We start from the raw sequence: 15,651 nt of genomic DNA on the forward strand, positions 1-15,651 counted from the left end.
CACATCCGACTAATTTTTGTATTTTTAGTAGAGACAAGGTTTCACCATACTGGCCAGGCTGGTTTCGAACTCCTGACCTCAAGTGATCTGCCCACCTCGGCCTCCCAAAGTGCTGGGATTACAGGCGTGAGCCACCGTGCCCAGCCTCACCCAGCAATTCTAATTAGTGGTGCCCTCCCTCAAGGAGCACAGGTGGCAGGGTGTATAATATTTCCCATTTCTTTTCTAGGCAGCCAAGAAGCCACCAGAGCAGGAGAGAATAAAGACATTTTTAGCTGCCTGGTTTCCGGCTGCCAGGTCCAGCTGCCCTCCTGCGAAAGTGTCTCTGAGAAGCAGAGCCTGGTGCTGGTGTGTCAGAAGTTGCTGCCTCGACTTCTCCAGGGGAGGTTCCCCTCACCAGTGCAAGACGACATAGACTCCGCTCTTGCTCAGTGTGGGGACAGCACCCGCCCAGACCCAGAAGTCCTTGGGGCCGCCAGCTGGCTGAAAGACATCTTGAGGCCCCTGAGAACCTGTGACTCTAGATTTGCCTATCGTTACCCAGATTGCAAATATAATGATAAATTCTGAAGGGCTGGTGTCTAGCTGGCCTTGGGGACAACACGCTTGGCTCTCCATTCCCCCAGTCGGGTTGCTGCAAGGTTGAAAGAAGCAGCACTTTTTTAAAGATGAGAAGAAAGGCACATTCATTTCTCAGGGACTGAGAGGGGAGTTGTGAGATACCATGTGGCTGTCTCTGCTGACTGGGACATCCTGGCAAAGCCCGGGGTGGGCATCAGAAGAACTGGGTATGGATGCTCACTCAATGTCTTTGAGCCTCAGTTTCCTCTATTCTCCACCAGACTCTCCTGAGTGTGAAAGAAGACAGAGATGGAACCACCATTGAGCGTATATCCCAAGCATGGGTCTTGGGACACATGCTCACCACCTCCATCCCAGGTGGTTACAAAGTGTGTTCTGGAAAAGCACAGAGGCGGGGAGCATGAGAAAGAACCATGGAGATCAGGAGGCTGGAGTCGAGGGAAGGCAGGGGAAAGACAGGCCCCCTGCCGCCGCTACCACTTTAGACTCAGACAAGAGGGGCCCCCTTCCTGCTCCCTATGGCCCTGCCTCACTCCCCACACCATCACAGGATGAGGAGACTGCAGGCCAAGGGGACATGCCTGCCACCGCCTACAGCCTGGTACCTGAGGCTCCATACACCTGTGCATGGAGCTTCTCGTGGTGTGGGAAGAAGCCAGGGGTAAGAAGATAAGGGGGGGCCAGTGGGGGACCAATGTGTTAGCCCAAGTCCTCCAAGAATAGGTGTCAAGATAGAGTGAACGGGACAAAGATTTGTTAGGGGCAGTGCTTGTGTGAAAGGAAAGGAGGAGGGAGCCGGAGAAGACTGGGAGGACCGTTAAGTTGAGCTGCAAGTTGAGCTCCAGTGAAGGAGAGAAGGCCCGGCAGGAGTTTGCTAAGCTCAAAATCGAAGAAAGGTTCAGTAAGACTGTCAGGGTGTCCTCAAGGCAAAGGCAACCATCAGAGGAGCCCTGTGTCTCCCACAAATAGACCCCGTTAGCATCCCTGCTGCACTCAGTGGTTGGCGGAAACAGCAAAGATAGATTTCAGAGCACTGCAGCAGGGGCCCCTGGTCAGCCCCGCTCCCTAGAGCAGGAGATCTGCAGTGGGAGAACATTCTTTTTGTAGCCACAGCTGAGGCCCTGGACCAGCTCTCTCCATACCACATGCTCCAAGTTGGGACTCTAGGGAGTCTAGGAATTTTCCTTCAAACTTGACCTTACAGGTCACTCATCAGAAAAATATTTTTTTCAAGGTCAATCAATAGAACATACTTTATTCAACAGTTTGTTTGTTTGCTTTTGAAATATTTAGCCACATGGTATGTAGGCTTCCATGTACTCTCTTGCCCTGGCCCCTGAAACATAAGCAGGGGGCTCTTCTGTACCTTTGCCCAGCCTCCCTGCCAGCCTTTAACCCCAGGAACCTCTCAGTCTACCTCCTCTTTTACCTCAGATTCAGGTATCTGAATCCCCTCCTTTAAAGTCAAAACAGGCTGGGCGCGGTGGCTCACACCTGTAATCCCAGCACTTTGGGAGGCTGAGGCAGGTGGATCACTTGAGGTCAGGAGTTCAAGACCAGCCTGGCCAACATGGTGAACTCCCATCTCTACTAAAAAATACAAAAATTAGCCAAGTGTGGTGGTGTGTGCCTGTAATTTCAGCTACTCGGGAGGCTGAGGCAGGATAATCGCTTGAACCCAGGAGGCAGAGGTTGCTGTCAGCCAAGATCACACCACCGTACTCCAGCCTGGATGACAGAGCAAGACTCTGTCTCAAAATAAACAAACAAAAATAAAGTCAGAAGACCTGGCTTAACAGGCCTCACTGTGCAGATAAGGAAACTGAGGCCCAGGGAGGAAGAGTGATCTGTGGAGATACTTCCAGAACCCCTGCAAGCTGAGCCCCAGTGAAGGAGAGAAGGTCTGGCAGGAGCTTACTAAGCTCAAAATCGAAGAAAGGTTCAGCAAGCCTGTCAGGGTGTCCTCAAGGCAAAGGCAGCCATCAGAGGAGCCCTGTTGCTATTAGGAGGCTCCTGTTGCCCTCCCCTTCGGCCTTCGACTTTCACCTGTGCTACCCAATTCTGGTCCCTTCACTCCCATTCAAAAATGGACTCCAGAAAAGCTTTATTTTGTGGAGTACCTGGTTCCCTTTTGGGTTTGTCTCTTGACTGCTACAGGCACTGCCCCAGGGCAACCACGAGAGTGAGGATGACTGGCCAAGCTTGTGGACTGGCCAGCAAGCTTAGGCTGCCTGAGACGCTTTGAAATGGCTGCCTTCTGGCTTGGTCTGGAGGAGGAAGACTGACCACCCTTTTCACCTGCACAGCCGCCGTCCCTCTCCTGCTGGCCCGACTGCAGCTGTCCTCCCAGCTGGCCCCCTGACCAGAGACCAGGAGAGAGGCCACAACCTCCAAATCCTCCAGAGTCCCATGGAGGAAGAAGGCTTACCATACAGACCCTCTGATGCACGAGCCAGGCCCCAACCCTTCTCCCTGCATCCAGCTGTGTTTCCACCGCAAAATGCCTCCACACAATGAGTGACTTTGGCCCTGTGCGGGCCAGTGCGTGGTCCGAGGTAACCCTCGAATCCCTCCTACACATCTGTCCACCCGCACGGATTCAAGGTGAGCACTTGCCCCCTTCTCTCCTCCAGACCAGTCGCCTGAAACTCGGAGCAACATTCCTTCGAAGCCATCATGTAACCCTTGGTGCTGCTGAGTCCAGACAAGAAATGCAGACCTGGGACCCATCTGTATCAGCAGAAAGAGACCTTGTGCCCCACTTGTCTGAGTCCCAGGATGGAGTAAATGAGAAAACTGGCGAGCTGTCCCCTGAGGAGCTGTTGGGAGATTGGTTTTTAGTATAAATTACAATAAAATCCTGTGTATGTGTACGGCTGTGTTCACATCCACAGTGTAAGCTGTGATATGGTTTGGATGTTTGTCCCCTCCAAATCTCAGGTTGAAATGTGATCCCCAGCGTTGGAGGTGGGGCCTGGTGGGAGGTGATTGGGTGATGAGAGAAGTTGCCTCGTGAATGACTTGGTGACCTCCCGGAGGTGATGAGTGAGTTCTCCCTGAGCTCACTCAAGATCTGGTTGTTTAAAAGAGTGTGGCACCTCCCTCCCCCACCTCTCCCTCCCTCTCACGTCCGCTCTCACCATGTGACACGCCTGCTCCCCCTTCGCCTTCCACCATGATTGGAAGCTTCCTGAGGCCCTTACCAGAAGCAGATGCCAGCCCCACACTTCCTGTACTGCCTGCAGAACCATAAACCAAAATAAAGCTCTTTTCTTTATCAATTACCCAGCCTCAGGTATTTCTTTATAGTAATACAAAAATGGCCTAATACAAGCTGGGTGCTAAGGAGAGCAGGGCAGATGTCAGGCAGGTCTGACATATGCTTAGGGGTGACTTAGAAATAGTTCCCCAGCTAGTGGCTTTTCCTGGGTTCAGGAGATCACAGAGTCCTTTTCTCATACACCTTCACAACAGAGCAGATGTTCTTGTCAACATGCCTGAAGACCACAGGTCCCACTCAGCTGCCTTCACGGAACATTTCCCCCCTCCCCACAGCCACCTGCTAACCCTCCCCCGCCACTCACCCTGTGGTGGACACAGAGCTGGGCCACCCAGCTCTCCCTTCAAGAAACAATGCTTTTCCCAGTGCGGGAGCATGGTTGACACGCAGCATGAAGCCATCAGGCCCTTCGGGCTCTGCCTCAGCCACACAGAGTGGCTTCACTAGAGGTCACACCCTTCCTAGGGCATCTCTAGACCCAGTAACTAGGCATGGAGAGGTGCGAAGGCCCAGCAATTTTGGCCCATTGAGCAACAACTCTAACAGGCAATTCTCCTTCCAGAACTCCCCACCAAGCTGATCAAGACTTGCCTCACAGTTTAACGTCCCTCTGCCCATCCTGCTTCCTCTGCATTCTTTTTTCTTTCTTTTTTTTATTTTTGTGAGACAGGGTCTCACTCTGTTGCTAAGGCTGGAGTGCAGCGGCACAACCTCGGCTCATGGTAGCCTCTGCCTCCCGGGTTCGAGCAATTCTCATGCCTCAGCCTCCTGAGTAGCTGGGGTTACAGGTGTGTTACTCCCAGCTAATTTTTGTTTTTCGTTTGTTTGTTTGTTTGTTTGTTTGTTTTTAAGTAGAGATGGGGTTTCAACATGTTGGCCAGGCTGGTCTCAAACTCCTGGCCTCAAGTGTTCCCCATAGCAACCAGAGCAGATGCTGGGAAAATGTTCTGGCTGAGGGCAATGACTGCGTTCTTTAGCCCTTTTCACTTGGAGTACTTCATACACCATACTGGCCTTACATGGGATAGTCACTTCCTCAGGAACTGCGCCTTCCCTTCAATAGCCAGGAGACAAGAGAGTCAACACTCCAGTGACTTCAGGCGGAAACAAATTACGTGTTGTGTATTCTCAGTCCCCCGGAATTTGATTCGAGGCGTTAGGGTATTTTTATGAATTATGTCAGCCATTGTCTTTAAGCCTGCAGGACACGCTACATAATTTGTGGCGCCTGGTGCAAAATGAAAGCGTGAGGTCCCTTGTCCAACAATTATTAAGAATCTCAAGACAAGACAGCAGAATATTAAACCAAACTCAAGCTGCCTGTGATTGCATTGGTTGCAGGTCCACAAAGCTGACCCTGGGTGCCTGTAAATACTAATTCTCCCTACTTTTGGCGTAGAGTGTTCTCAGCATTTGCTGGGGTCTCATTTGACCTCCACATCCCAGGGGAGTAGGTGTGGGACTAGCAGCAATACTTAAAATATTTAGGCTGGGCACGGTGGCTCACGCCTGTAATCCCAGCATTTTGGGAGGCTGAGACAGGAGGATCACCTGAGGTCCAGAGTTCATGACCAGCCTGGCCAACATGGTGAAGCCCTGTCTCTACTAAAAATACAAAAATTAGCCAGGCGTGGTGGCATCTGCCTGTAATCCCAGCTACTCAGGAGGCTGAGACATGAGAATTGCTGGAACCCAGGAGGCAGAGGCTACAGTGAGATCGCAGCACTGCACTTCAACCTGGGTGACAGAGTGAGACTTCATCTAAAAAAAAAATTAAAATAAAATAAAAATAACAACCACCATGGGGCAAAGGAACTGACCCATGAAGACAGGCTCCACCAGCTGCAGCCATCAGGAGAGCCAAACCACAGCCCTGCAGGCAAGATCTCCTTTTCAAACAAGGAAAGTGATTTCAGTGATTTGCACGAAATGACAATTTTTAGGTCTCCTGCTTTCCCAGTCCTCCCCTGTAGCATCTGACTTCTGCCTGTAAGTGATTCCATGAGCCTGAACATTTCTTCTGGAGTTAAAATAAATACTTTGTTGGATGTATGTTCTTTTTTGGAAAGATCTAGAGCTCTGGAATCAGACAGACCTAGTATCAAATCATGACTTTGCTGGTTACTGCGTAATCTTGGGCAGGTTACTTAGCCTTTCTGAGCCTCCCTTTACCCACCTGGAGAAAAAGATTTATCCTTTCCGAGTCATTATCCTGTGTAAATAACGTAACGTCCCTCAAGAGCCCGGCACACACGGGAGGTCGATATTTGAAGGCAGATGTAGGGAAAGAGCAGAGGGTCTCCCCGGGCAGAAAGGGTCCCTGGCATAGCCAAGGCAAGCGCAGCAGCGTCTTGGGAGGGACTCTGGTCCCTACCCCAAGCCTCTACTTCTGCTCAGAGGAGCCACCAGAATGCCTCAGGCTGCTACACAGTCTGGCTGGGGCTATTTTTCTTCCCTCCCTCAGCCAACTTCTGGGTGGATCATGAATGGCAGCAGAGCAGCCACTAACCTTGGCTCCCTAGCCCGGCCCTCCGCCAGGCTCAGAAGGGGATCCTCTTTAAGCAGGTAATGTTGGGGGCCTGAAGAAGCCCGTCCATGCTCACTACGTGAAGAGAAACGAGGAATGCAGTTTGGCCTGTTGAAAACTTCAGCCTCACTGCCAGTTCATGATGATGTGACTTTTCTGCCCACCTCGGGGCCCGTTGCTCACATATATTGGCACAGCTGAGCTCACATGCTCACATGCACATAAGTATACTCTCTGCTCTGTCCACACTCTTTTTTTTTTTTTTTTTTTTTTTTTTGAGACAGGGCTTTGTCCAGTCTGGAGTGCAGTGGTGGCATCATGCCTGGTTAATTCTTTAAAATTTTTTTTATAGAGGCAACGGGGTCTCACTCTATTGCCCAGGCTGGTCTCAAATTCTTGGGTTGAAGCAATCTTCTTGCCTTGGCCTCCCTAAGTATTGGAATCACAGATGTGAGCCGTAGCACCCGGCCATGTCTGCCTGTCTTGATGACACTGTTGAAAGATGGTCGTGGGCTGTGTGGGAGGGTCAACACACAGGAAGGGGCCATGGCATTTGCAGATACAATGACCCTTCAAAAAGGCAACTTCGGTGCAGCACACCATCATGGCACATGTATGCCTATGTAACAAACCTGCACATTCTACACATGTATCCCAGAACTTAAAGTATAATTAAAAAAAAAAAAAAAGGCAACTTAGACCAGGCATGGTGGCTCACACCCATAATCCTAGCACTTTGGGAGTCCATGGCAGGAGAATCACTTGAGCCCAGAGTTCGAGACAAGCCTGGGTACTATAGTGAGACTCTATCTCTACCAAAAAAAAAAAAAAAAAAAAATAGCAAGGCATGGTGGTGCATGTGCCTGAAATCCCAGCTCCTCGGGAGGATGAAGCAGGAGGATCACTTGAGCCTGGGAGGTTGACGCTGCAACGAGCTGTGATTGCACCACTGCACTCCAGCCTGGAGCCTGGGTGACAGAACAAGACCTTGTCTCTAAACATAAAAAATGAAAAAAAAAGGTAACAAAGTAATCGACCAGCAAAGGTAGGCTAGGCAGCTGTGCAAGTGGCCCAGCCATTATAGTTCTTTTAGAATCAGATAAGGAGACAGTAACACTCCTGTCCCAATCAAGTGACTAGAGAATAGTGTCAGTCCTGGACAATGACTCTAGAGGCAGTGCGCCATTGCAGAGGGACCGTTGGCTCTGGAAACAGACACGTGTGCCTTCAGATCCCGCATCAGTCCCTCTTCAAAAGTCAGTGCTTCAAAGTTGTTTATTACCATGATGTTCATTGCAATTGTATAATGAATAAGCAAATATTTGCAATGAATAAGCAAAGTTATTCATTATAACTGCAAAATATTGGGACCAACCTATATGCCTGTACATAGGAGAGTGTTTGAAAAAACTACAGTTCATCTACACAATGGAGTACTGTGCAGCTGTACAAATGAATGAGGAAAAGCTCTATGACCTGATAGGGAATGTATTGCAGGATACAGTGCTAAGTGAGGAGGAGAAAAGCAGGACGCGAAAGCATATTTACAGGATGTTACCTTTCATATAAAAAAAGGAGGGGATATAAGAAATCATTTAGGCCAGGCACAGTGTCTCACGCCTGTAATCCCAGCACTTTGGGAGGTCGAGGCAGGTGGATCACTTGAGGTCAGGAGTTTGAGACCAGGCTGCCCAATAAGACAAAATCCCATCTCTACTAAAAATATAAAAAGTATCGGGGCATGGTGGCACGAGCCTGTAATCCCAGCTACTTGGGAGGCTGAGGCAGAAGAATCACTTGAACCCAGGAGGCAGAGGTTGCAATGAGCCAAGATCGTGCCACTGTGCTCCAGCCTGGGTGACAGTGAGACCTTGTCTCAATAAATAAATAAATAAATAAATAAATAAATAAATAAATAATTTATATATCTGCTCATTTGTAATGCTCTGGATTGGATGCTGTCAGCAAGTGGGGGTAATTCTATGCTTGAATATATCAATAAATCTTATCTACAGGACAGGAGAAATGAAGCATGGCTAAAGCTGTCATTAGTAAAGTCACAGCAGTCACTCCTATTCTCATACTAACCAGGATAAGGGGATGTTTCGGTCATTTCTGTTTGAACAATGTTCACGTTGTTGTTTGTGTTCAGACATGAGTACACAGTGGCCTTGTTTTGTCTTGATCTATCTTGGTCACAGAGCAGCTTTGTTTGATGGCATTCTGAGAAATTGTTTACATTCAAAGAGACCACAAGGACCAAGCTACAAGGGCCAAGCCAGCTCTGAGTGACACCGAGGGTAAGGCCTAACTGATAATGCCAAGCCAGTTCCCAGCTGGCATGAGCTGCTTTTCTCTTTCTCAGTGGGACAACTGGTGAAATTGGAATAAAGTCTATAGATTAGTAAATAGCATTTTATCAGTGTTCATTTCTTAGTTTCAGTCATTGTACTATGATTATGTAAGGGGTTAAGATGAAGGGAAGTTGGCCGGGAGCGGTGGCTCATGCCTGTAATCCCAGCTTTTTGAGAGGCCGAGGCAGGAGGATTCCTTGAGCCCAGAAATTCAAGACCAGCCTGGATAGCATAACAAAACCCCATCTCTATTTGTATCAAAAAAAAAAAAAAAAAAAACACACACACACAGAGGAGAAGTTGGGTGAAGGGTATAAAGGAACTCTATATACTATTCTGGAACTTTTTTTAAGTCTAAAATTATTTCAAAATAAAAATTAAAAAAAAAAAAAACTCAGTGTGTGAAGTGGAAGAGGTTGACTTGTGTATCTGGGCCACGCTGTATAAAACCAAATGCATATCTCAAAACACTAAAGCATTACCTGTGTGACAAGATGGTCCCAACAACACATAGAAATTCAGTAGGATTAAAAGGAAGATTCCGGGCTCCCATTTAGGTCTTACTCTAGGGTAATCTCCTTGGTAGATTCATCACTGCCTCGTTTTTCACTGTTATTGCTCTTTTTCTCCCTTTCTTTTATTTAATTTGCCCAAGTGACTATGCCCATGCTAGAACCAGGACTGCCCTTACCACCCTGGAAAGCAGCAGAGACCTGGGCCCTCCACACGCTCACTTCCAATTCCTTCCCTTCTACACACAGACCACAGTGCCTCTTGTAGAGAGGACACTGAGAATGAGTTGAAACTCACCCCACACCCCACCTCGGCCCATTTAGCTGAATCCACCTTTCTGCCTCCTGCCCATACCTGGAGCTTCTCTTTAAAAAAATCACTCTTTAAAGAGAATTGTGCCAAGGTGAGTTCATATTCCTCTTGTCAAAATAACAAATATTTTAATATTTCATTTGTGTAAGGGATCCTATGCAAGGCAGGCAAAAATTCAAGAAAAGAGGCAAGTCATGGAAACTTGGTGAGAATATAATCCTATTGAAAAGCAATTTGGCAAAGTTCATCAAGAGCCTCAAAAAGGATGGCACACTCTACCCAGTAATTCCACTTCTGGGATGCTATCCAAAGGAAGTCATCAAGAATGCAGAGAGATTTATGCACAGACTGGCTGTTAAAAATCATGGATTGAACACTTGTAACCCCTACTAAAATGAAAGTAAGTGGAATTTTTAATAGGCATAAAGTACAAGACAGGAGAAAATGAGAGAGGAGAAAAATAGAAACACAATTTTGAAAGCTGGAAAGCAAATAACTTAGCAGGACCAAAAAAACTAAATCCTATACTGGCAGCAAAGAATGCTGAGAACCAACCTGATTTACACCACAAAATCCCTCAAAAGGTTAAGGAATTGATGGCACTAGATCCCTCAGGAAATGAGGGGGAAGAGGTAGCTGAAATATGGATGAAATTTAAAAGGCTGTTTTAAACAGTTGGATCCAGTTCGATCTCCCTACTCCTCACAGTCAGGTAATGGTCCTCCAAGACCAACAAAAGATTGGAGGCTCCTTCCCTAGACAGAGACAGTCAAAGGTCTTCAGGGACAATAAGGAGATATTGGGGCAGCAAGTCACACCGAAAACCAGGGGATCAAGGACTTGTGCGCACATTGGCTGTGGGCTCCCCATCCTCACCTGCACTGGCAGCAGGGCCTTCACCTCCAGGCAGAAGAACGGAAGAGGGAGCCCCCAGGGTAAAGAGCAAAAGACCTGTCATCAGAAACCCCTCAACCACCCCTCCTACCCAGCCAGGTCCTCACAGGGAAGGCCACAGCTAGCAAACCCCACTGGCTGTCCAGAGCACCCAGTCATCTTTTTAATTTCCCACTCCTTTTATTTCCTGAGTTTTTTTCCCCCCAACATTATTTTGAAATAATTTCAGGCCTTTAGAAAAGTTGAATGAAAAATACAAATCCATATTCCCAATTGTTTGCTTCTATCTTGTGTTTGCTTTATCATTCCCTCCCCTCCTCCATCTCTCTCTCTCCCTCCCTGTATGTTCCTCCTCATACTCTCCCCCAACCACCCTGCCCAACTCCCACCCATTTTTTTCTGAGCCATTTTACAGAAGTGACAGACATGCCCCTAAATACTTCAGAGTATATATCCTAAAAACCAAATATAATCTTACCTAACCACAGTATGATTATCGGAATCAGGAGATGAATACTGATACAATGCTATTATCTAACTACAGCCTGTTAAAAGAAAAATTTTAGACAAATTAAATTTCATAGAGTTTAACTGAGCAAACAACAATTTGAGAATCAGGCAGCACCAGAACCAGAATAGGCTCAGAGCAACTCCAGGGTTGCCATATGGTTGGATAACTTTTATGGACAGAAAAAGGAAAGTGTGGTAGAGAAAACGGAAGTGAGATACAGAAACAACTGGATTGGTTACAGTTCAGTGTTTGCCTTATTTGCATAGGCTTGAACAGTTGGCCACCTGTGATTGGCTGAAACTCAGCTGCTGTGATTGGTTGAGACTCGGGCTACTTGTTACAAGAGTACTTTACAGTCTGTTTACACATCCAGTTAAGTTACAGTTCACTGTGTACAGAGAAATCTTTAGACAAAACCTAAACTGCTGGGTGTGGTGGCTCATGCCTATAATCCCAGCACTTTGGGAGGCTGAGGCAAGCAGATCACTTGAGGCCAGGAGTTCGAGACCAGCTTGGCCAGTAGGGCAAAACTCCATCTCTACTAAAAATGCAAAAATCAGCCGGGTGTGGTGGCACATGCCTGTAGTCCCAGCTTCTCGGGAGGCTGAGGCAGGAGGATGGCTTCAGCCCTGGAGGTGGAAGTTGCAGTGAGCCGAGATTGTGCCACTGCACACCAGCCTGGGCGACAGAGTAAACATAAATTAGGTAAGGAGGCAGCTTTAGACTAAACTTAATTTAACAAGCCCTTATTTAAATGTTGGCAATTTCAACAATAATGTCCTTCATAGAAATTCTTTTTTCCTGGCCCAGGATCCAATCCAGGATCACATATTGCATTTAGTTATTGGGTCTTTCTAGTCACCTTTAATCTGGAATAGTTTCTCAGTCCTAACAGAAGATATTTGAGGTCAGTTTGTCCCATTTTTGGTGATGTTCACTTGGTTAAGCTGAGCTCTACTAGGTTTCTCCACTTGAAGTTATTACATAACTGAGAGAAAATACTTTGGGACTCTGCAAATATCCTGTATTCATCAAACTTTCATCCGTTCATTTTAACATCATTGATGATTCTTGCCTGAATCAATTATTACTATGATGTTGCAAAATGGTGCTTTTCTAATTCTATTACTCCTTCTACATTTATTAGTCGACATTCTTTTGTTAAAAAAAAAAAAGAATTTTCCTTTCCCCTACTTAGTTATTTATTAATACAGTTATATAAGTATGGAGTAGCAGATTCTTATTTTATTTGATGGATTATAATATATTCTTACCATTCATTTTGATGCTCCAAATTTTCCCAGGTTCGACCAATGGGAAAACTCCCAGAAAGTAGAGCAAAAAGTCAGTCTAAAAGCAAGAGGAAAAAAATAATTACAGAATTAGTCCAAATAATAGGAGCTCCAAACACACACACACACACACACAGTGACAAACACAAACACAGTGACACACACAGGCACAGATGTGTACATAAACACAGACACCACAAAGTGACATAGGCACACACACAAAGACACATAAACATCAAAGACACTCACAGACACACATACTCAAACACAGAGATACAAACGTACAGACACACACACAGAAGGAAATAATCAACAAGAAAATTTGTTTTCCCATAATTAAAGGCCATTAGTGTTTCCATTGGAAGGACTTTTGGAATGCCCATCACAATAGATGTGGCCGGGACTTGGGGGGGTGTCAAAAACACTGGAAGCCAGAAGACAATGACTTCAAAATTCTGAAGGAAAATTATTTTCAACCTTGAATTTACTTTTCCAAGCAAACTATCAATCAATTTTATATCTGTGCTAACTATCAATTGCAGACATCTAAGTTCTCAAATATTGTTGTTTTCAAGCATCCTGTCTTAGGAAGGATTGCTAAGGATTGCTAAGGATATTGGAAGCTATGCTCTATCAAAAGGGTGCAGTAGGCCAGGTGCTGTGGCTCATGCCTGTAATCCCAGCACTTTGGGAGGCCAAGGCAGGCAGATCACCTGAGGTCGGGAGTTCGAGATCAATCTGACCAACATGGAGAAACCCCGTCTCTATGAAAAATACAAAATTAGCTGGGCGTGGTGGTGCATGCCCATAATCCCACCTACTCAGGAGGCTGAGGCAGGAGAATCTCTTGAACTCGCGAGGGGGAGGTTGCAGTGAGCCGAGATCATGCCATTACACTCCAGCATAGGCAACAGGAGTGAAACTCTGTCTCAAAAAAAAAAAAAAAAAAAAAAGTGTGCAATAGAATAGACCAAGATAAAGGAGACCTGAATTGTAGGAAACAAGGGCTCCAACACAGGAGACAGGAGCATGGGATCCTAGGAGACAGCTGTGTACCAGGCATGGGCCCACCCAGTCCACAGGGGAGCAGGTCAGAATGCTTCAAGAGCCATTCCTTCAGAAAGATGAAACCGTTAAAAACCCAATATATCTGAATGTTTGTTTGTTTGTTTGTGATAGAGACAGGGCCCAGTTTAGCTCTATCTCCCATGCTAGAGTACAGTGGTGTAATCATAGCTCACTGTAACCTCAAACTCTTAGGCTCAAAGGATCCTCCCACCTCAGCCTCCTGAGTAGCTGGGACCACAGGCGCACACCATTAGCTGGGCACAGGCCCAACTAATTTTTTAATTTTTTGTAGAGATGCGGTCCTGCTCTGTTGCCCAGGCTGGCCTCAAGCAATCCTCCCACATCAGCCTTCCAAAGTGCTGTGATTATAGGCGTGAACTATGCCTGACCTATGTCTGACTTTTTTGGAGAAGATTTAGACAACTGGTGAAGAATTTGGACTTAAATTCATGATAAATACATAGAAAACCAAGTAAGGCACTAACAACACAATTAAGAACTTCTGAGAAACGAAAATATATGCAGGAAAGAAAAAGTGGGCCTTGTAGACCTCATGGCCCAGCTTTGAATGGTGTTAACACAACCATAGTTATTTAAACACAAAATACTGATTTAACCAAATAATGATATATTGATATTGGGAGTATGGGAAGGATATGCATGGGAAGAGGGGGCCAGGAAGAAGAAAAATAAAGCTAAACGAATCATCTTCCATGGAGATATTCAATAGACAATGCCTACAACGGAAAAAAATTGAGAAGTTTCCACTCAAACCCGTTATTTAGAAAAGTGGCAGTAAGTATGCAATGTAATTAGCTAAAAGATGCCGTGTGGCAAGGCAAATGGTGAAGGAGAGATGAGAGATTGTTTGGTTTTGTAACAAACACTGCAGATCCGTATGTCTCTCCAGACTATATATTATCTATAACTTTGCTAAAAAAATTTGTAAATGCAACACTAAAAATTTTTCAAATAAAATAAACAGGAGATTTATGCATTGAAATTATAATTACATCATTATTTTAGATAACAAAGAGTTGTATATAATTTACATACCCAAGAGTGGAGAAATGGCTAAGTAATTATAGTGGTATCCACACAATTATATATACAACTAAATTAAAATACTTCTTATAGAGAAGTTATAATGCAATAAGAAAATGCTTGTGACCAAATGCTAAGTGAAACCAACAGGTCACAAAATGTTCCACAGATGTCAAGCTCTTTCTGTTTTTGTTTCTTGTGTTGGGCTTCTTTTTTTTCAATAAATAGTTTTGCACAGAGATAAGACTGGAAGTAAAGATATCAAAATATTAACAGTGGTTGAATTTAGATCATGTGGCTTTTGATTCTTTAAAAATTATTTTTACTCATCTGTCTTTAACAAGTATTCTTTTGGAGCATATTATATATATATGTGTGTGTCTGTGTTTGTGTGCATGTATATAAACATAAAAAAGACATTTTTGAAGCGTGGGAATTTCTCCCTTGCGAGAAAAAAGCAGCCATACCCGTGACAGTTCGGCCAATGAAGACTTGACCAAGGCCTTAGCCTTGACGTTGAGACAGACTTCATCTGAGGCAGCAATATTACTGTTTTTTCAAACTGAGATAAAACCTGATAAAATTATTGTGCATGCCTTCATAATGGCTAGATATGAAAAAAAAAATCTGAACCAGTTTTGACATTAATTTTCAAGTCCCGGGAACTAAAAAAAAAACACCCAACAACACAAAGTTTCAGAAAAATTTCAGAAACTGGGTAACTACCATGAAAGCTGGAAAAAATGATTTTCACATGGATCATTCCTTTTGTTTTATTTGCTTCAGTTTTAAATCTGCAGCTTGCTTTTCCTGGATTTCCATTTGATAGTGTGCTGCTTCTTAGAGTCATGACTCATGTATTATTAGTCCATTTTCACTCTGCTGATAAAGACATACCTAAGACTGGGTAATTTATAAAGAAAAAGAGGTTTAACGGACTCACAGTTCCACGTGGCTGGAGAGGCCTCCCAATCATGGCTGAAGGCAAAAGGCATGTCTTACATGGTGGCAGACAAGAGAATGAGAGCCAAATGAAAGGGGAAACCCCTTATAAAATCCTCAGCTCTCATGAGACTTATTCACTACCATGAGAACAGTATGGGGGAAATCGCCCCCATGATTCAATTATCTCCCACCAGGTCCCTCCCACAACATGTGGAAATTATGGGAGCTACAATTCAAGATGAGATTTGAGTGGGGACACAGCCTAACCATATCAACTTGTATGGTGAACTAGAGTTTATATCACCTTTGCATATTCATAGAAAAGGAGG

General features: G+C 45.4%; 1 protein-coding gene across 1 annotated transcript in view; it reads left to right on the forward strand.

Annotated features, from left to right (window-relative positions):
* DIPK2B (divergent protein kinase domain 2B) overlaps positions 1-3,866 on the forward strand; it is a 57,803-nt gene extending 53,937 nt beyond the window's left edge. The window contains exon 4 of the mRNA XM_023202820.1: positions 230-3,866. Coding sequence (XP_023058588.1) covers positions 230-570 — 341 coding nt within the window. The 3' untranslated portion in view covers positions 571-3,866. The remainder of the gene's footprint in view (positions 1-229) is intronic.
* Positions 3,867-15,651: the final 11,785 nt, after the last annotated feature.

Source organism: Piliocolobus tephrosceles, chromosome 12 (assembly GCF_002776525.5).
Source record: "Piliocolobus tephrosceles isolate RC106 chromosome 12, ASM277652v3, whole genome shotgun sequence".
NCBI lineage: Eukaryota > Metazoa > Chordata > Mammalia > Primates > Cercopithecidae > Piliocolobus > Piliocolobus tephrosceles.